This window comes from Idiotropiscis lumnitzeri, chromosome 5, assembly GCF_059441095.1.
Source record: "Idiotropiscis lumnitzeri isolate Australia: NSW breed Sydney's pygmy pipehorse chromosome 5, RoL_Ilum_1.0, whole genome shotgun sequence".
Taxonomy (NCBI): domain Eukaryota; kingdom Metazoa; phylum Chordata; class Actinopteri; order Syngnathiformes; family Syngnathidae; genus Idiotropiscis; species Idiotropiscis lumnitzeri.
In genome coordinates this window covers 7535610-7558031 of record NC_142395.1, presented here as the reverse complement: position 1 = coordinate 7558031, position 22422 = coordinate 7535610, and the positions used below count along the sequence as shown (strand labels likewise).

The 22422-nt window shown below is 42.1% G+C and overlaps 2 protein-coding genes across 18 annotated transcripts in view; one reads left to right on the top strand and one right to left on the bottom strand.

Annotated features, from left to right (window-relative positions):
• LOC148336784 (C-myc promoter-binding protein-like) overlaps positions 1-2966 on the top strand; it is a 55888-nt gene extending 52922 nt beyond the window's left edge. For all 11 annotated transcript variants that reach the window (XM_088296512.1, XM_088296510.1, XM_088296504.1 and 8 more), the window contains one exon: positions 99-2966. In XM_088296512.1, the coding sequence (XP_088152638.1) occupies positions 99-235 (137 nt within the window). In that variant the 3' untranslated portion in view covers positions 236-2966. The remainder of the gene's footprint in view (positions 1-98) is intronic.
• On the bottom strand, positions 2941-21989 carry LOC148336783 (sodium/potassium/calcium exchanger 1-like). Of its 7 annotated transcripts, none has more exons than XM_088296513.1 (11): positions 21665-21989; positions 20251-21337; positions 13553-13702; positions 11126-11234; positions 10059-10109; positions 9446-9511; positions 8377-8474; positions 7252-7467; positions 5859-5948; positions 5596-5762; positions 2944-4137 (listed from the first exon to the last, which is right to left on the bottom strand). In XM_088296513.1, exons 2-11 carry the CDS (start codon positions 21208-21210, stop codon positions 3888-3890), a joined length of 2157 nt encoding a protein of 718 aa, XP_088152639.1. In that variant the 5' UTR covers positions 21211-21337; positions 21665-21989; the 3' UTR covers positions 2944-3887. The 7 variants fall into 7 exon arrangements, with proteins under 7 accessions (XP_088152643.1, XP_088152646.1, XP_088152639.1 ...); XM_088296514.1 differs by having other exon boundaries at positions 2945-4137; positions 9446-9472; XM_088296518.1 differs by lacking the exon at positions 2944-4137 and adding an exon at positions 4342-5064.
• Between the last annotated feature and the right edge of the window lie 433 nt (positions 21990-22422).

The window sequence follows — 22422 nt, the reverse complement described above, 5'->3', positions numbered from 1 at the left end:
GTCTGCATACGTGCACCATTTTGACTCATCTGGAGCTGCAGGAAAGCTTCAAAGGAGACTTAAAGGAATAACTCTGGTTTATGCTGCTCTTTGTGCAGACGCCTTCGATCGCGAGTACAAGCTGGCGTACGACCGCCTGTCACCCAGCCTGGTGAAGCTCACGCGCAACTGTGACCGCCCCCCCAGCGCGGGCGTCATGGAGTGTCGCAGGACTTTCGGGGAGCCTTACCTCTAAATTGCGTGAAGATGAAGCTCAGGAATGCAGCCGTACTCTTTGTGAGGAAGGAATGTTTGACATTTATCCATTCTTGATTAATTTGAAAGGGATCATCTCCACTGAGTCTCCTCATAGAAAGACTGTTACAACGCACCAGAAGAGTATTTTTCAAAGCAATATTTTTCGTAGAAACATGGCATGTGCGACTAGTAGCGATGATATTTCCATGTTAATTCCGATTATACAGAGTAAACTGTATTTATTTTAGTGTCTTCTGTTGACTGTCCTGTACATGTAGGTGTGTTACAGTTAGTGTCCATCATGCTGCCTGACATATTGAAAGGAGTTTCATTAGACGAGAAATGACTTCATTTAGCCACTTTTCTAAATTGTCACCCAAATCTTACAAGGGAAAATGACTCTGCAGGGGAGGACTGTATGCTATTTTTTTTAAGCAACTGTGGTACAAATTGTTGAAGTCTTCACTGCCTCCAGTTAGATGTAACATCTGTGTGGATGTTTGAATCATAATCCTCCTTAACTAGTTTTCACCCTTGGCAATTTTTTATATCATAACAATAATAGAAAATGGGTAGATAGTCTCATTAAGAGATGATCTAAACGGTACGATGGAGATTTTAATAACTATTAATCAATTACTGTTTTAACTTGTTTTTAGCGTCCTTTTAGTGTACTGCATAATTATCTTTCAAGATTAACCTTATTACTCCATTTTTTAATAGAATTGCTGTTAGAAATGCTGACATGTTTGCTACATACTCTTTGTAGAGCAGCAAACACTAAAAAGAAAGAAGTCTGTGCATTTGGAAAATGCATTTTTTTTAAATTTGCACTTTACCGGCAAGTGTAGACCTTCAGGGTTTACTGGATCCCAAATACCAGCCGCTGAATTGTAGCGCTGAAAGGAGTTCAGTTAAAGATGATATAGCATGACTCTTTCTTGTGACTGCCTCTAATTTAGCCTTTTAGATCAGTGGTCCCCAACCTTTTCTTCCCGCCGCGGACCGGTTCATACAAGTCCATACATGGGAACGATGACGTGAGGGTGCTCGCCGGATATTGTACATGGTCTGTTTTTTTACTCAAATTATCAATGTCAAGAGTCCGATGGAATGGAGAGAAGCCCGTCAATCTTCAAATTCAAATAATGTAACAATTTGGGTTATGCGTGTTGTGGTAACAGTTGTGTTTTGCCAAGCTATGTTATTTCCGTTTTCTGAGTGCATCACGCGACTCGCGGGACGGGAGGAGTGTGCAAGTGAGAGAAGGGCCCACACTGACAGGGAGTGAGGAAGTTCCGTGTGACTCTCGTAAACGGTGAGTGTTCCGTTGTTGCTGTCAGCTGGGGCCCGCAGTAGCCGTGTCGTAATAATAAAAGAGAGATATAACTAATGTCTGACGTCGTAACTTTGGCAGACATTACAATATTTTTCAGCCTCGAATAATCAATAAAATGTAAGTCCTGTGAGGCTTTTTTTTCTGCGTCATCTGTGTGGCTTGGTCCAGACTGGTGGTTGGGGACCACTGCTCATAGATTGCAGAATCAGTTGTCCCCGTTGCCTCTTTTTTTGCCTGCGCTAATGCACAGCGGTTTCATTTTCACTCATATTTTACAGGTGCAAATTAATAGTATATTTTAGTGTGAAATAAAAACACCCAACGAACGACTAACAGTATATCCACAAACAGTTGCTAACATATTGGATGTAGCAAAATGGCGCGATTGGTAAAGATGCCTTATTCCATTGCTGCTAAATTTCCCTGAAGTGACTAATCTGCTGTTAGTTGCTTATCTTCACTTTTCTTATATGATGTATTTTTCCCAAAGATAAAGGAATGAGAAAGCAAGAATGCTTCAATATTTATAATCACAGTAACAGTGTTACATGTATTGGTAGCTGCACATTCATGAACTCATGAGTAAAATACTCAATGGTTATGGTCTGAAGTATATCATAAGCATCATCCGATTAAGATTACATTATTAGGTAGTTGTCGATGTCTGTTACCCAGATGTGTTAATGTGAGAAAGGATTAATTTCTCAATAGCGCTTCACGCTGACGCATTGCAGGGCACTACCAAGCTAGTCGTGGCGGGTTCTATGTATTTACACAGTATATTTATGGTAAATTTGCATATCCATTTGAAATGTCAATTTAAAAAAAAATTTTTTTGAGAAAGTCTGACTAAAACATGCTCGGCTGAGCCACCAGCCATCCTAAACTGCACAGAGAACCAGATGACTCGCTGTCAATTAAGAGTCTGTCAAAATGAATCATAAGTAGCTAAAAAGTTCTGCATAATAGAAGCAACCGTTTGTGACCACGCATGTATTATTATTATTTTTTTTATTATTTATTTTTCGGTAGTGTTATGGTGGTGGAAGGAAGACCTCCTCTGGTCAAATGAAGGTCTTATGAATGCCAACCACTTCTGTCACATGGAAGAACATCTCATTTAAAGGTCAGGATGCTGCTGCACTTTGGCCCATAAAAAGGTGGGCTTATTTAACTTGAAATGGCTCACTGACTATGATGGGAACATCTGGGGAATGATGACGTTCATCTGTCAAAAGAAAAATGTTTAAATGACTGCACAATCTACATTTTAATGTGTTGTTAAAAAATAATTTTATAACAGTTATTCACACACAAGTGGTAATGGTTCTGTCAAGGACCAGACATTCAGGGCTCTTGGAATGTAAATAAAGTCGTATAATCTCCTGTTTCTCTCTTTTTTTTAATTTAGTGATGTCTTTGCCTGAGAGAAGAAACAAAAAAGTCTATTGGACTGTTAAAAAAATAATTTATTGCAGAATGTTTTGAAATGGAAAAAAATGTTTTCTTGTATGTTTGCATCCACTTCATTTCAACATGACACTTTACGCAATACACTACACATCTGTATTTCTACACAGCCGACATGATCTAGCACAAGAAAAATAACATAACTTATAGCGGTAGACGCCGACGATGTACAGGAGGTATTTTCTACACTAGGAGTGTAATGTTAGTGTTTGAAAGCGAGGTCGCTTTTTAATCTTGTAAATACTCCTCCGGTGTGGCTGTGCAACATTGAAAACAATTTTACAATTACAATTCTCGTAAAAGTTTTTTTCAACTTTCACCTTTTGAAAGGAATGCAAATTGGATTACGCAATAAACGGTTTTTACTTATTTATTTACTCTGGAGCAGGGGTCTTCAACCCTTTTCCTCGAGGACCATGTCTTGCCTGCTTTCCATCTTTCCATCCACAACACATGATTCAAATGATCACGATCTTGATCGAGCCGCTGCAGACCAAACTGATTATCTGATCATTTGAATCAGCTGTGTTGCATCAGGGTGAGATGGAAATTGTAATCCAGTGGTGTATGTTTTTTTTCCTTTCCAGAAGAAATAAAATGGCAAAATACCTGCGAAAAAACAAAACCAAGTAAGCAATGTGAACTGATGGTCGCCAGACATTATGAAGTTCGCTGCCGCCATCTAGTGCCTGAGTACTTGTACGTCAAGGTACCGCTGTACATTTGTTTCACTAAGTGCCAGCTATCTGCCCAATTTCAAACCAGTAATGGCCAAATATTAAAAAGGGCGTAATGATATATTTGCACATCATCCTTGGTTGACAACGCGCAGGAACACACGTTATATCGAGACGGGACAGACGAGTACACGGTCCTCCAGCAGGACACTGAGGACGAGGAACACAAAGTAGAGCGCGAACATAGTGAGGCCGAGCGTTCGGCTCATCTTCCAATGACAAGTGGCGATGGAGATGATGACGAAGAGGAGCATGAGGAAGAGCAGCACGATGGCGCAGAACAGGCCGTTGGAGCTGACAGTCACAGGCTGGCCGTCGTGCCACAGCGAGTACAAGAGCCACGGGACTGGCAAACTACAAGTGCAAAACAAATACAGCACTTGAGGAGTCATTCTACAAATGGAGGACCTTTTTTGCCCCCCATTGAAATTGGGGTAACAATTTGTTTAATTGCACATTGTTTGACTGCAGAAATGACATCAAGCTCTGACTACAAGTACATATAAAGTCCCCCCCCCTTTTTCACGTTTTTTCCATTTTTTCAGCCAGAATTGAGGGTGTCACTCAAACCATCTCAACCCCATTTACTCATATCAGAAAAAGAGAATATTTAAGTTTATATTATTATTACATAGTTACTCTATAGATATTGAGACATGGACATGGTCCTCATCTTTTTGGCTCCAAACAACACAACAGTGGATTTTATATTAAACAAAAAAGCTGTGTTTAAAATGGCAGAATTTCAACTTTAATTTGAATGCATTTACATCAAAATCAGATGAACAGTGTTGGAATTAAAAAAATGTATGTCTGAGCCTCACACTTTCGGGGACAGAAAATAATGGGACAAACTTTTTAACGCTTGGGGCCCGTTTGCTCGGCATAAAAACGCAGGTAACTATTTTCGTGCCAATGCAAGTCAAGTCAAGGACTTCAATTTTACCTGTGCAGGAAAATACTAAAAGAAAGAAAATGTAAGCCATAATGCACAATTAGACTGCGCTTTGAGGTAGACTTGCTCTCGGCATGAAAATAGAGCCTTTGGTTACAAATCCTTTGCAGTCAATGACAGTCCGGAACGCACAGACATCGCCAGATGTCGGATTTCATCCCTAGTGATGTCATGTCAGGCCAGGCCTCTAATGCAACCGTCTTCAATTCCTGCTTGTTCTTGGGACATTTTCCCTTCAGTTTTGTCTTCAACAAGTGCAATATGAGCTCCATTGAATTCAGGTCAGGTGACTGACTTGGCCCTTGCGGAACATTCCGCTTCTTTGCCTGAAAAAAAACGGATTGCTTTTGCGGTATTCTTCGGGTCATTGTCCATTGGCACTGTGACACACCTTCCAATGAGTAAATATGAGTAGATAACTTTGCCAGAAACATGTGAGAATACACGACAATGGAACAGATGACATTACTTTTGGTCCCTTGAAAAGCGGAAGTATATGCATTATCCACAAACTGTTATCGTTCCTACACCATTCACTTTGTAAGTACATAACGGTACCCGCAAATCAAAGCTGAAAGTCAGCAGTTACAGCACAAATTGTTTGTTTCCGATTCATTGAAGTGGTGATTCGAGCCAAAAAGATGACAATTGTGTCCAAGATACCCAATATGTATAGACCTGACTGGAGCCTAGTTTTTTTTCTTTGCCTGGTTCACAGCTAGCATGTATGCTTCAGCAAAAAAAAAAACAATAACATTTGCAACCCAATTATAGTAATTCTAGAAAAACAAATTAAATGAAAACAACATTCAATGAAGACAACAAACTGCACTTGAGTCGGAGGCCAGTAGACTTACCCAACAGTGATGTCAAAGATGTTACTGCCAACTGAGCTGGACACAGCCATGTCTCCCAGACCTTTGCGGGCCACAATAACGCTAGTGATGAGGTCAGGAATGGACGTGCCGGCCGCCAGGATGGTGAGCCCCATGATTTCCTCGGAGATACCGATTGTCTCGCCCACCTGGGATCAAGAAAATAAACACATACGGTAAGTTTGACTTCATTTGAGGATGTAAGTTTAGCTCTCTAAAGTGAGTGCAGATGGAAATGAACTGACCTGATGAGCCCACCACACCATCAGGTAGGAGAAAACTGCAATCCACAGGATTGTGCCAATAAATGTCAAGGCAAAGTATTTCGTGGATGTCTGGGAAATAAAAAGATGAACAATCCGTTGCAGAAAAGCATTGCTTGTTGGTGGACGCACTGTTTGCAAATGAACTCTTTAATGGCTCCTTTGGAGTGTAGGCTTTACCATCAAGAGTATAATTACATTTTTTTCAGGCAAAGCAAAATTGTGAGTAACACCATCACCGGTTCCAGGTTTGCATTACCACAATTGTGCAGATTTTTATACAGTGGATAACGATTTTTGGTCCAACTCATAAAAATCCTGTGCAATTCAACTTTTTACCACTAGTGGTGGCACACTTATTAGCTTTTAAGACTGTCCATTTAAAAGAAGAACAAAACAGGAAAGTACTGTATTCACCATGACCTAGGTAGTTTTTGTTCCACTGTAATCCTGCTTTTTATTGCTACAGAATGCGACGGCTGTAGGTTCCTTTTAGACAGTGGTGGGCGCTCAAGGCCTTCTATGCTGGCCCAACATAATCAAGAAATCATGATCATATTCTTCACATTGATGTCATATTATATCCCAGTGTTTTATTTTTAGGTGAGAGTATTCATCCAATCAGAATTCATCTAGCTCGTGCTGCCTGGCAGATCTCATAATACCAGTATCATGCACTATTTGTCCGAGGCCTTCAGACACAATCGTGAGGGCGTCTTTCTGTGTTTGTCAATGGGCTTTCAGACTTGATAGACAGTTGCGATAGCAAATCAGATCACGACTTGGTTACAGTAAGGCCTTCTCGCAGGCCTTATGTTGAAGGTGAACTTGAAAATAAGATGAACGCCATAACCCTCCAGATTTTTACCATTTCATCCAGCCTCAATCAGTCTAGACTCCACTCCATGTGCGGTCATTCAGCCACAATATTTTCGTTCTCCTGAGCATCTGGCTCGTACATGTACGGTCCAACAAGCAGAACATCAACAATCTCCTCTTCCTCCAACTCTTCAAATACGTGGATTCCCTCAGATATGTTTGACATTTCGCTTTTTGAGTCAATTTTTGACTGGCCTCATACACTTTCCACGTTGAACTCGGCCATAGTTGTCTTGGAATGACGTCACACTTCCCGGTTTGTTGCTCGGCAAAAATCTAACTTCGGGAAAACTATTATTTTGTAAATATACTCCAAAAATATATATTTTTTTCATGCTATATTATTTGTATTTTGTGTAATTACTTGATTGTTTTACCGTGTGGTGCAAGATTGTTGTTGGGAAACACTGGGCATTAGTAATAAAAGTAATTTCCTGCAGCACACCTGACACACTCTTCCACATCACAGAGTGGATGGTAGACGTAAAGTACATACCGGGTTGCGGACGTCGGGCAGCGTGAGCCACAACGGGAACACGATAGGCAGCAGGAGGAGGTAAGTGACCTGCTTGCGTCTGCTTTCTGGCCAATCTAAAGACAAGGGCTCGTTCTTCTCCTCCTCCTCGTCCCCATCATCGTCATCCTCACTTTCACTCGATACAGTGCTATCTGCGTCATTGCTCTCATCGCCACTTCTGCCACCTGAGCTCCCCTGCAGGCAAGAGACATTTCTGACTGTCAACGAGTCACGCAAAGGGATTAATCAAGCGCTGCTGATTAGTGGAGCGCACGTTTGTGATGGACAACGTTTTCTAGTGTAATCCCAATCCATGCATCGACTTTGTCCTCAAGAGGGCCTCAGGAGAGCTGGAGCCTAGACGGGTTTATTTTGGGAGAGGACGGGACACAGCCCGGACTTGTTGCCAGCCAATCGCAAAGCCGATAGACAAACAAGCAAGTCACATTCACATTTATTGATAGTTTGGAGCAGGGATGAGCAGTGGATGTTTTGGAAGGGTTTGAAGAAACCCCTGCAAACACCAGGAAAACATGCAAACTCCACACAGGAGTGGCTGTGCAGCGATCCGTACCTCGAACCTTTGAATGTGAGGTAGATGTTTGAAACACAAGACTACCTTATAAATTAGATAACGCTACGTACTGTATATACGTTAATCCCCTCCTTAAAGCCGAGCAAAGTCGGCTGGGAGCTCACCCTAATGAGGACTTGCGGTATGCAAAATGGAATCGGATATACACACAATGTACAGTACAAAAGGAGATTTCTTCTTTTTTTTTTTACTTACTCCTCCTTTTTTTATTGTCTCTCTGTTATCTAGTCTCTTATTTCTTCTTTTGGAGCACATTTTTGATGTTCGCAAGAGCAATACTTTAAGCCCTTGTATGTCTTTTGCCAAAGAAACAGTTAGTTATCCGACTGTCCTGTTACTGAACTTTTAAACAGTCTTGCAATATTGCGCCCAAAATCACCAACAGTGGTGCACAAATGTAAAACGAGTTAAATGATCTATATTGCAAATGCACACACAAAGCTCAAATTGAAGGCAACTTTATTATTTAGTAAGCACGTATTAAATGTGTGTGGCAGTGAGCTGCATACCTTTGAGCCTTCCTGCTTGTCTGTCATGTTCTTTGCCTCCAGCTCAGATGGAGGCTGGGAGGTGGACAGCGCCTCACATTTTGGCTTGTGATTTTCATCTGGACATACAAGATGAATATAAGAAAAAAAAATAGGACATATTTTGATGATAGAATAAAATTCACACAGATGTTCAATCACATTTTGATTTGATGAATTTGTCTTCATTTCACAGAGGAAGTTATTTAAAAAAAAAAAGCCCAAATCTAAATATTCAGGTTTTACTTTCTTTTCCTTTCCCGCACAGACACCCATCAGCATGTTAGTCGTCTGGCGGATTGATTTGGACTCATTGAGGCCCCTTCAAGCTCGCTGCAAAAGCACTTTGCTCTGCCTCTCAGGCTCTGAAGCAGCTCATTAGTCCAAATGGGATGTATGGACACACAGAAGTCTGATTGCGGAGATCAACCTTCTTCAAGCGTAAACCATCAGTAATGATTAGGAAATGACCAAATGTACGGGGGGAAATAAATATGCTTCAGCGAGCACACAAAACCTCTAACAAATTCAAACTGTTGACAAAGGGGAACAGAAATTCTGGAATCAATTTCAATTAAAATATTTGCCGCAATCAGTTAATCCTGCTAAATGGAAAAAAACATCACTTGGCTCCTAACCAAATAATAAATATAACACAAATTTATTTCAAGGAGATAGTCTGTGGCGGCGCTAAAGGAGGGTGGGACGCTCGCATGGTCATAAAATTGCTAGTTACGGAAAGAAGAAACAGAGCTGAAGTTTTGGAAACTCAGATTAATGCCTTTGGCAAAGGGGACGAGCGAATTGATTTTTGTCTTGTTGTTTAACAGTGTTTTGTCCTGAACTTTCACCGAGGTGTAATTCAAGTGAAACGTCGTCTTAAAACATCTACATTGAGACAGTTCCACATATTGTACATTAATGGCACGTTGCAATTCTGTTTAACGCATGCCTCTACATAGATTTTCAAATATTTCACTTAATATATATTGTGCAGTCCCAGTCTACTTGTATTTAAAATGAGACAGCAAATGTTCACGTTCCGACTCACCTTCCAAGTGGTGCTGATGTGACTTGCCTGCGTTAGAGACATTCAGAGGCTTTACTTTGTTATTTGCTGCATTTAAGAGAATTTTTTGGAATCAGCAGCAGAATAGCTTTATTGTACCACAAAGTGTAACGACACAACTTGACAATGACCAAATTTGGGGTTACAAGAACAGAAGCCTGCTGGTTCACCATTTGGAGAGCCAAATGGAAATAAAATTATCAGGGAGAGGGGGGAAAAAAAACAACCCCAGACTAAGTTTATGTTTGGATTTCTTTGGTGGAAGGAGTCAACAAACAGGCACACATTAATACACACCACACAGACGAGCACACGTGGAAGTGGGTGGGAGGAATATCGAACGTGACAGCCCAAATGCACCGAGCCGACTCGAAAAGCCTCAGAGGCGCCACCACATCTCATTGCTTCGTTAAGCAGAAAAAAAGCCTTTTACAGTGTTGTCTGGTGTATTGTGAGCAGAAAAAAAGATGACTTGCAAATAATCATGGGAAGTCATGCAGTAAGTTGGAGTCCATGCAAACAAAATGCCACAGTTCACTGTTGGCGTGCAACACACATTTCTGGAGCAACACAGGAACAAAACAACACAAGTTACCTTTCTTGTGGATAAAACCCTCAGTTCTGACGTCACCGTTAAAGGACGTCTCTGAGGGAAATACACAACAAAACGCGACTCTTCAGTCACACGCTACTACAAAAAAAGTTGCAGTCGGCGGGCATTAGGACCATGCCTCTCACCCAGCAGGCCTCCCGTTTGGGGGCGTATTCATGTGAATGTTTGTTGGCGCGAATTTGTGATTGTGCATTATTCTGTTGTTGGCAGTCTTGGAATAAAGACGTGTTCACAGTCAGTCGTGTGTGCTCATTTCAACTTCCACAGTAGTACCATTAACCAAGCTGACTTAGGGTGAAAAGAAAGGTTATGCTCTGGACTGATCACCAGCAAATCACAGCACTGGAACAGAAATAAAATTCACACGCACACGTTAAACAGGATTTGAGTTTTAAAATGCAGTTTTATTTTTGAGCTGCTATGCGATTCTGGAATGTGGAGTCTGACTTATTTTAGTTCATGAATATTAACGAAAGCACTCAAATTAAAATTGCAAAAACATTTTCGTTGATGAAATAAAAAAGTCCCCCATCTATGCAGCCCAGTGGTTGGGGGACCACTGATGTAAAAGATGCTGACGGTGCAAGTTGCTGTGGTGATCGCTCGACTATTTCATTAGAGATTAAGAGCTTGGTGTGCTAGCATGCTGGCTTTTATCCAGCTTGTATGAGCGTGTATTGGAAAGCTGATTAGGGATCAGCTGTGACCGAGTGTTGCGAGAGTACAGAACCGGCCTCGCAATTTGGAGGATGGGCCTCATCAAGATCCACTCACAGGAAGAACAAAGTAGAACATGAGGCCTGGACTGGACGCCCACATCACCTTGACTCCAGTAATTAGATTACTGGCTGTACAAATATCCAGTTAGTTGGAAGAAGAGAACTACTTCTCTAACTATATTATTAACTAATTATTGCATCCATTTATTGTATGGGATTACTTGTAAGTAAATATTCCTCTGTCGTTATCAAGCCAGAACCATAGCTTTATCCTCTTCCACCCATATATGCCAGCCGCAGATTGAACTCGCACCCGCCGCTCTTCGTTACCTTCCCCCAGAGGGTCCAGTGTGTGGATCATCAGCTGGAAGATTGTGCTCCTCAGCGAGGTGTTGTGGAGGGAGGCCGAGCTCCCGCCTCGTTGCAGGGCAGGACGCACCTGCATGCATGAAAACAAAAGCAATGACAATGAGTGATGTCCAAACATGGCATGCTCTTCACAACGTAATCCAGAGGATGCAATGAAGCAAAAAATGTTGGCTGTCTAAAATTTAACCACAACTTGGACTGTGAAAGAGTAATAAGTGACTTCAGCTTCGGCTAAATTGATAAGTCATTGTCGTACCATTCACATTCAGGGTTTCATGAAATAAAATGCAAAATCCAGAACATTGCTCAGCACATTCATAAAACAAGCAGAATCAACTGGAACTAAAAAGCAACATTCTGCTGACCTTAATTTATTAGATAATGGCATCTTCTTCGCCATTGCTTTGCTCTCATGCTTTTGCGAGCCAACAGCCAATCAGAGACGAAACCGTTTTGCATTCTGCCAATAATGGCCTGTTCATTCAAGACGTATCTAAGAAGCAAAAGGAAACATAAATCTCGAACTTCTTTGCAATTCTAAATGCAGTTTTTCACTTAGGTTTATTCCTACTTGTATTATGAATTTGTGGAGCAATAGTTTTATTTCATGAAAATCTGACCAAGGATGGTATGATAAAGAATGACTTCTCAACAATGTTGTTTAGCTTCGGATAAGCAGTACAGGCTTGCTTCTTCGTTGAATTTTTAAACGCAGGGGCAGAGGGAGAATATTTGTTGTCATCGTTGTGTCCATGCACCACATACACTCAGTGAAGAATCAAAAGTGTTGCTTCCCCAAGTACAAATGATTTTAGTGTCTTTACGGACACTTAATTTCTACACATTCTTGGCTCAGATTACGCAAGTAGAAGCCACTCCAGTCGCAAGATTGTCAAGGTAACAAAAGCCAAACTTTACATTGGCCCAAAGGTTTATGGGGTGCGGTCTTCTGTCACTCACCTACATGGGAGTGGGCCCACCTCAAAAAATCATCCATCCATCCATCATCTGTAGCGCTTCTCCTCACTAGGGTCACGGGGGGTGCTGGAGCCTATCCCAGCTATCTTCGGGCAGTAGGCGGGGACACCCTGAACTGGTTGCCAGCCAATCGCAGGGCACACAGAGACGAACAACCATCCGCACTCACACTCATACCTAGGGGCAATTTATAGTGTTCAATCGGCCTGCCATGCATGCTTTTGGAATGTGGGAGGAAACCGGAGTACCCGGAGGAAACCCACGCAGGTACGAGGAGAACATGCAAACTCCACACAGGATGGCCGGAGCCGGGATTGAACCCACGCCCGATGCTGTCTCTCATTGTGAGGCCATCGTGCTAACCAGTCGTCCACCGTGCCGAAAAAATCACCTCCAGGTAATTTCAGCGAGACAAGTGTGGTATGTATAATTCCTGATCCTTGTGGTATTTTTTCAAAAGCATTGTGAAAAAAAATGTACAGTCACCTTTTAAGTAGAAGAACGCCAAATGTTCCTCACATTTATTTTTAGTCGTTTATTCTTTGTGTCATCTGAATAAAATGTAATTACACTAAGATATTGGTTGATTCTCTTTTTGAAGATGCCCCTTAATACATTGCAATAGGATTCAACTCTGTGGCTGCCCACGTTTTGACTTGACGTGAGATGTCCGATTTGAGTAAGAGTTAGCAGGATTTGCGAAGATTTTGTCTTGTGTTTTGCAACCAGCTTCTGTTCGATGCTCGCAAACTGGTAATCATTCAGCAACATCAGTTGCTGCGAGTTGTAATGTTTTTAACGTTAGCGGCTTTGTACAAAACTTGTTCAAGATGAACGCATACTTGTATTATTGGGAGAGTATTTAAATATGTTGCATTAGATGCAATCATGCAACACTTTGTTAAAATTAGAATGCGTTTCCCTTGACAACATACTAAATCAAAAGAACATTTCAACCCTGAATCAGGTGCACTACAGACACGAGATGACTGGAAAATGTTCTAAAAAAATTCAGATACAACGTGTAATCATATCATAGTATTCGATTTAAAAAAAAATAAAAATAATGACCTGACTTGATGAAGATCTCGACTGCAATCTTGACGGATATTTATCACAAGTTTTATAGTTTAAAATGTAACTTTTGTTAAGTTCTTCCGTTTTTTTTCTCTGCAGCTGATCCTGTTCAAGGTTCCAGTTGAAGTCACACGACACCCTGGATTGGTCAACAGTCCATCACAGGGCACGTACACACTGATAAGCTTGCACACCCACAATCACAGCAGCTGTGAGTGGGAAGCGCCGCCACGCTGCCTGCGCCGTGTTCAGGTAAGCGAATCACTGCACTGTTTTTGGCAAATCATTGAAGCCAAAACATAGTAATAGAAATCACAAACATCTTATTTGTACCCGGAGCTTGGCGTTGTCCTCTTGAAGGTTTGATGGTCTGCTCAGTAAAGAACTCTCAGGTGGCTCTGATTGCTGTCTCGATTTGTCCTCATTATTCGACACAGCAGCAAGTGGAAGGGGAGGCGGTGATGGCGGTGATGGCTCGCTCCCCTGTGACGTCAACGACAGACTTTGTTATGGTCATGTTCTCTTCAAAGACGTTTGGACTTGTTGGAAAAAGATGATACATTCATTCGCTACCATTAACCAGAGATGGAACCTAATCCCAGTTGACCTTGGCTGAGAGATTGATGAGACTCCTGATTAGTTGCCGGTGAGTCACAGGGCACATATCAATGAATCCAGAATGTTTCACTGTGAGGCAGAAGTGCTTGCTTTTCATCAATAAAGTTTGCTTAAAGGGACTGTTGATTGACGTTAACATTGGCACTTATATAATAGGTTTGCATGTCAAAATGACATTTGTACTAAAATGCTCCCCTCGCAAAAGACTCTGCGGTGATTTAAGGCTTGTTTTGCGATGAGATTTACGATAAATTGGCACGCGGGAGACAAGTGTGGTAATATTGCTTGCTTTGTCAGTTTTGTTGTCTAAAACGCGGCCGATGGCCACCAAAATGCAAATGCACAATACTACTCTTGTCCACGTCAACCAGTGAAAGTATAAAAGCATTCTGCACAATTGTTAGGATTTATTGACATCAAACGTGAACTCGTGATCACCTCACCAAAGTCAAAAATACTGAGCTGATCGATCCTCCACTTACACACGCTGAAGCGGACAAGAGCATGAATGCGCACACAAACCCCGACTGGTTGTGTTTCGGACTTCTTCAATGTTCCACATTGTGGAGCAGAATGTGCTTTTAGCCACTTTGTGCGTGTCAATGTCAGGTGGGGATGTCCTCATGAATTTTGGTGCCAATTGAGCACTGTTTTTGGACATTATAAGCAATGAAAGCACAATGATTTCCAATGGAGGGTTTGTGATCGGTTCATTTCGTGACTCCCAAGAGACATGGAAAGAGCGGAGGGGGGCGTGGCCATATTGCTCATTAAAAGAAGGCGTTTTCCAAGTCGTCATTTAGTTACTAATTTCTTCAAAATAAAATGATTAGAAAAAGATAACTAATTTCAGTTTCCAGATCAAAAATAAATAAACTGAGTTTGTTCGTGAAAAATGGGCCATCTTGGCTGGATAATTCCTTTAACAAATCCTGACCTTTGTAAAATAAAAAAAAATATTCTCCTAATTTCACAGCGTAGTCAAGTCAAGTCAAGTCAATTTTATTTGTATAGCCCTTAATCACAGACAGTCTCAAAGGGCTTTACATAGCCACAATCGACATCCCCGATCTTAACCCCCAGGAGGGCAAGGAAAAACTCACAAAACCTCATTAGGGGAAAAGTGAGAAACCTTGAGAAGGGACCACAAATGGGGGAATCCCCCTTCCAGGATGACCAGGCTGCAATGGATGCCAACTGGGCAACATTTGACACATACAATGATGCTATACAATAATAGATGAGATAATATAAGAGTCAATTGAATGAAGTGCTGCAGGAAGATGACTTCAGTGGAGTGGGTCCTCATCCAGGGCCGTAATATCCATGGCAGCATATCCGAAGATGAGCCTTCGATCTTGTACCGGTCAGTTGGTGTAAATTCAGTACAGCCACTTCCAAGTGAATCGCCATCACGCGACAGGACGTCACTTTCGGCGCGACATCTTTTCCTCCGCTTTTATCCACCGGGCGAGTAAACGCAACTATGGTTTCGTGCACCACCACATGCAACACTTGCACCATTCTCATGGAAAGACTCTCCCTGCTAGAGGGACGTGTCCGCCAGCTAGAGCAGAGTAATGTGGTAAGCGTAAACGTGGCGGACACGACTGTTAGCTGGGTTGTAGCCAACCTGCTAGTCTGGTTAGCATTGGCCGTAAACGGCTTGCTAATCGCGGTGAGCCTGTTAAGACACATAGCAGTTCCATTCCACCTCGGTCTCATGGCTCCCGCACCTTAGTGATAGATGACTCCATTACCAGCAACATTAAGCTTGAAAATCCAGCCACAGTAATGTGTATTCCTGGGGCCAGAGCACCCGACATAGAAGCTAATCTTATGGAGCTAGCGCGCAAGACACCTATACACCAGCGCAGTGCAAACAACGCTAGCTATTCAGATATAGTGATACACGTTGGCTCCAATGACACTAGGATGAAGCAATCAGAGATCACAAAGAAAAACATAGCAAGGACTTGTGATCTCGCCAGAAAGATGAGTCGGCATCGAGTAATTGTCTCTGGCCCCTTGCCTGCGAGAGGCAATGATGAGAGGTTTAGTAGATTATTCTCGCTAAATAAGTGGCTGGCTAGTTTTTGTAGTGAGCAGGGACTGCAGTTTATAGATAACTGGCCTTCTTTCTGGGGCCGACCCGACCTGCTGAGGATGGACGGACTTCACCCTAACTGGGAAGGCGCCATCACTCTTTCTAGAAACATAGATTATTGTTTGAGCCTTCCATGACTATTCATATTAGAGCAGGTCGGGCTGCAGGCGAATAGTGAGCCTGTAAGGAAGGGTATGGAGTCTGTAAGGCTAGAGCTAACTAGCGCTATGCTAGACTTAGACAACACACATAGCTTTTCTTCTAGATTTGAGCGCTACACACCATACGCTGTTACATCTCATACTGATATAATTTCTACTGAGGTGGCAATACATGATGGGTTTAAGCATTCCTCCTCGGTCGGTTTTATTGACGACGAGCCGTTCTCTCAAAATAATAGCACTCGAAAGCTGGTAAATAACTATCGGATTCCGACCGTCAGAATTTCTCGCCGCGTTTATAGTCGCTCGAGGTACAATCCGGGACCTAGGCAAAGCAATCTCCTTAATATTATGACCAGGAGTCCTGTTGCGCGGAATAACTTAGATAGACCTATTTTACTGAAACTCGGTTTTTTAAATATTAGATCGCTTTCATCGAAAGCCTTGTTAGTTAATGACCTTATTAGAGACCATAATCTTAACATGATTGGTCTTTGCGAGACCTGGTTAAAACCGAATCAGTTTTTACCGCTAAATGAGGCTTCGCCTCCAAACTTCGTGAGCTCGCATGTTGCGCGCCCTCAAAAGAAAGGCGGGGGTGTAGCCCTCATTTCCGAATCTAACCTAAAACTTAGTCCTCGTTTTAGCAATTCCTTTAAAACATTTGAAGTTCTCATTATGCGATCCTCAGCCGAGCTGCCGTTTTATCTTGCCGTTCTTTATCGTCCACCTGGCTCTTACTCCGTAGTAGCAGGCTCCTTCCCCATATTCCTTAACAAAGCCAGCATGTGTACTTGTTGGGCAAAGTCGCATGTACCCTCTACCATTTTCCTGAGTGAGGGTGTAAATCTGCTCCAGTGTTCCATAAACAGAACACAAACCACAAAGCACCTCCTGAAGGCTTGACCAACAGCTATGATCTCCTCTCCACTACTTGGGGAAAGACTTTCCCAGTAAGGCTGAACAGTGTGAGCCCTCCTGTCGCCCTTCATAAATATGGTAGACAGGTATCATGACAATAATTCAGGATACTTTCATACTGTATCTATTTTTGGGAGCCATTATGGTTTCACTAAGGTCACTGTTGCAGCATCCTGTGAATGTTGTCATTTATTCACGGCATTTTATTCTCAGGATGTTGGTTGGCTTCGTCTAACTGGCCTGGTTATGACTTGATGAAGACTGATGGAATGAACAGCAAAAAATCCTTAATGGTGTTTTCAAAATGTAAGTGCATCAAAGTTGCTGTTGTGGGAAGCATGTAAAATCAACTGCAACCATGAACAAGCGTAGATGACTGTGTGCATAAATCAACAATGATTCACTCATAATGTCATCTTATCCAATCAGTAGAAAATGTTGAAGCGGTGGTCTTGCCTCACTCAGGATACCAATTCAAGCAGCAATTAACTTGGAATGTTTGGAAAAAATAAAATCAAAATAAATCTATTCATAATTACGGCACATAATGAAATGAATAACTGACAAATTATTTCCTAATTGTTATGGTAGGAGTTTTGAAAGAACAAATTGGGTAATGGAAATGTGAGATGAGGATGTTTAAGCATGCATAAAAGGAAGGCATATCCAATAATTATGACACGCTGATGTGGGCTCACACATCCACACACTTGAGGAAAGGATCAAACGCAATCTGTGAATGTGCTTGATGCTAATAGCAGCGTGTGCTGGCGCTACTTAAAACCGCTCGGAATATAAATGCAACCACTTGTCTGTCTTGTTTTGGCAGTGTGCAAAACAACAATACCTTTTGATCAAAACAGCAACAACCCATTACTCATTTCTGTCAGTTGCCGCGACCACTACTGGTATTTCCAATGCAGCCAGACACCTGCACTCCTTTCTGCACGGCATCAAAGGCCTTTACACGAGCACAGGCCATCACCTGCTTATACCGCAAATCATGGTCCTTCCTACAAAGGATTCCAAAGGGACAAATTCTGAAATGCATGCACATGAAAGCACAAAAAAATGGACAAAGTCAAGAAAGAGAGCATTGTTGAGGATAGAAGCCACGTAGCAACAATTCCGGAAAGTCTTTTGAAATTGATTTTAAAAAATCCATGGACCGTTGAAACCATATCACAACTTGATGTTTTTGGTTTCTGCTTTTGTTATATCTTGGTCCTCATGTTGGCATTTCTTAATTCTGAAAAATCTATGCAACTTTTGAACACTTGATAAAGTAATCATGTTATTTACTATGAGTTGATTTTTTTTCATTAGGTTGGTTTCTTTCAGGTGTCAGATGGGCCACTGACCTTGTTGTGACATATACATCATAAATGTTTCACAGAATAATATCGTTCTGATCTGTGTTTTTGTTGATTTTGGTTTGGATGGAATTTAGCTTTGTTATGTTTAGCCTGTGTCTCTCTTTATCCTTGTCTGACTTGTTAAGCCTGCAGTGCGCACGATGCACCATCGGCACCCAGCGCTATCCGCGCTTCAACAATGCCTTGCACATGAGCCGAGGATGCTGAGTATCAAACATTATTTAATCATTTCGGCACTCCCGTGCCATCGGCACGAGGTGTGCGGGGCACAGCAGCCAACCACACACGTCTATTTTCCACAGCGCCTACGCGCTTCATACACCAAATATGGCGGCGCCCTGTCAGTACCATTCAGAGACTCTCCTGAAGATAAAATATAGAGGTGGCCACGTTGCTTTCCTTACCCTATTTAGCCGGTCTGTCCTCGGTCCATGACCTGGACACCCTTATGTCATCGCCCCTCCATTCTTATTCATAAAATAATCATCCTCAGTCCTCATCCTTCCAAATCACTTCTGGTCTTACTGTTCACCAGCATAAGAGATGTCTTACATATTTTGGAAGCTGATTTATTTTTCTTGCAAGTCATGTTTTTGAGAAATTATTTTTAATTTGACCTGCAAAGATTGCGCAATACAGATTTTTACCATGAGTTGTAATTTGTAGTTGTGACGTTTTACAGAAGAATTCCACAAGTTGCTTAACCTTGCCCTTAATTTGTGAATATTACTAAATATAGTACTATATTACATTGCCGTATTGTATTATTGAAACCTGATGTGCAGTTGCGAAAATTAGGGCAGATAGTGACTCAGCACCCCCCCCCCCAAAAAAAAACAGAAATCATCTTGAAAAAGTTTACTTGCATCTCATTTGTTCACTGGTGTGGAATCAAAATAAGATATTTTCAAACATATGCGTTTACTTTGGAAAACAACGGTCAACATCGTTGCCGTTTTTGTGACATGTTAAGGACCAAACCAGCAACTGAATCTGAAAAAATATTGATATTTTAGTGCATTTTTCTGCACTCTCAATTGATGGGGAAAAAATCATATTTTTAATAAAATAATGAAACATTCATGAATCTGATTTATCAATTATGTTAATCAACAAAATAAAATAATCGCTATTTAAAATGATCATTGACGTTTTAGTGAATAAATATTTTTTAGATTCCTCTTCTGTCCAATAGTGATGTGGCTTAATGCGCCAAGTTATTCATTAACGTAACGTAAAACCCTCATGTTCCACTCAAATTGAGCCGCTCGAGTAATTGTTCAATTCTATTAGTTTAGAATTTATGTTAAGACATAGATCCACATATCGCAAATTGCATGCATATGGGAATTATTTTGTGAGAGGACATGGCGAAGGCTCCAGCGCCTGCTTGAACCAGCACAAAACAAGTTGTAAAGAAGCTGCGTGAATGCTCGGCTCTGACCTTCCAACAGTATGTGTCGTTTGCATGTTGTCCCCTTGCTTGCGTGGGTTTTCTCTCGGTACTACAGCTGCCTCTCTCACATTCCAAAACCATTCATGTTAGCTTCATTAAAAATATTTTAAATTTTCCATAGATGTGATTGGGAATGCTATATGTGCCCTGCGATCGACTGGCAACCAGTCCATGGTTTACCCATCCTCTCAATCAAAGTCCAACTGGGACAGGCTCAGCTCACCCAAGACCTTTATGAGAAATGCTGTCGAAAATTGATGGACTGATGAATATTTTTGACAAAGTATTAATCACCGGCCCAAACTGAAATGACTTTTCAGTGGTCATTGACCACCATTGTATTAAGTTTAATAGACAAAGAACCAAACGGTTTCTTCGTCATTGTGACTGACCTTGTCAGGCTCATCAGTGGTCCGCACTTTGACGATGCTCACATGCTTGTTCAGTTGTGTCTTCACCACATGCTCAATCTGACTGTTGAATTTCATAAAGCACACATAGCTTATGTAGCCCATCAACAACATGGAGCTCTCCCACCAAAGAATTGTGTTATCCAGGAAGAAGACGATGAGCATGATGAGGTCCAGGATGTAGAAGGACACGTCCCGGAAGAGCGGCCACCAGGTCAGATGCAGCATCTCCCGAGAGAAGATGGCACACATGCCTATGACGAAGAGGATGTTGAAGACGGCCGAGCCTACGATTGTGCCGATGCCCACGTTGCTGTGGGAGACGAAAACGCCAATCAGGGAGGTAAAAAGTTCTGGGGCCGAGCCGCCGGCCGCCATGAAGGTGGCACCGGCCACATCATCGGAAATGTCCAGCTTGTTTGTGATGACCTCGAGGGCAGGAACGAAAAATTCATCGCAAACTATCGCGAGTGCCACGAACATATAAATCATCCCAACGCCATGCAGAGCCACCCAGCCTTGGCGTCGCTGCTCCACTGAGAAGATGTCCTCCGGGTACTCGCCCTTCCTGTGTGGGGGCTGCAGCAGAGTGGGTTCCGTGGTCGTCGGTGGAGGTTTGGGGGGTTGGGGTTCCACGTAAATGCACTGCTCAATATCTGTCCTGTTGACAATAACCAACGTGGGTTGTGTGCTCTTCGGTGACTGGACCTGCTCCTGTGTTACATTGGGTGCTGTTAACTCGCGAATGCTGACCTCTACAGCACCATCATCTCCTCCTTTGTCATCCAAAATGTCCCGTGTATGGATGGAGAGTCTGAGTTTTGACAGCCCGGCATTCACAGTCAGCGTGTAGAAGAAACACAAGAGTAAACCTAAGATGAAGAAGAGGACACGACTGCGTCGTAGTCTCCTCGGACGAGGGGCCACATTTATTGTCCTCATGTCAAAACTAAAAATGATGTCATACGTGATCCTCCATGGTTCCTGTAGTGTTAAGTGGCAAAAAGACACACATTCGTGTGCCCAACGTATTTCATCTTGTGGTGGCCGTCTTCCACCTGTGGCAGAGCTGAAAAGCAAAGAAAAACAGTGAGAGCAATAGCAACACAAATACCTCATTCCTGGTGCATAGCTGTAAATACTGAAGCGAAAGATCATCACAGCCACCTGTTACCATGACTACACATTTGGTTCCATTCAGCACGCCCTATTAAAGATGTTTGAGTTTGGGTTGATTTTGTACATTAGCGCGATCGTTTAGTGCGATATTAGCCCGTCAAACAACGTCACACTTAAAGAAATATTTCAATATGACCTTTTTATGCACAATGCAAGTTAACCACATTTTACTTTCCTAAAACAAACAAAGAAACCAGTGTGTAGCGAGCAGTCTTACCTGAGAGCCGCGTGCTCGTGCTCGTGCTCGTGCTCGTGCTCGTGCTCGACTCCTCTCCCACGTGAACGAGCTTCGCTTCGTTTCCCTTCACTTGATGCCACCTGAGCCACTCAGATACGCTGAGTCTGGTTTTTGGGAGGTTACAAGGGCGCCCCGCATGTCAAGGCTTGAACGAGGCTCAGCCTAATGCTACTAAGAGGATTTGGAGGCAAACAACTCTCACCTTCCCTTTCAGAAATATGGCGGAGCTGTATCAATAAGGCAACATTCATATGGACGACACGACAGGCGACTGATTGACGGCAGCCGCGCTAATTGGTCTGTGATTTGCATTAAGGGGCGTGTTCCTATAATGTTAGGTGTGGCCTAGAGTCCAAGACATTTTCTTAGCATTTCAAGGAATTTATTTTTGTTCACAATTGAAAACAAACAATCGTCTGGCTCGTAAAGGGCGTTCAACTGATCTGCAGTATACAGCTGACATTAAGCACAGTTGTCACTTACGGCAACCAAAACTAAATTTTAATAATGGAGAGGGATATTTTCAGTTTTTGTTTTTAAATTTGACCAATAAAAGCTTGTGCATTACGGATTTTACCATGCGTTGTAATTTATAGCCATAATTTTGTTATTAGAAACAAAATTAGACCTAATAGAACATTGTGTCAAAATACAGTAATTTATCTCTAGATAGTTTAATAAAGAAAGACAGAAGCATCCTATATGTGTGAGACAGAACACACCAACATTGGTTTCAT

Coding starts and splice junctions, on each gene's coding strand:
- LOC148336783 (XM_088296513.1), bottom strand. CDS start 21,210: ATGAGGACAATAAATGTGGCCCCTCGTCCGAGGAGACTACGACGCAGT. Junction 5,949..7,251: donor TGCCCGACGTCCGCAACCCG/GTATGTACTTTA, acceptor TTTATTTCCCAG/ACATCCACGAAATACTTTGC. Junction 5,763..5,858: donor TGGTGTGGTGGGCTCATCAG/GTCAGTTCATTT, acceptor TCTTGATCCCAG/GTGGGCGAGACAATCGGTAT.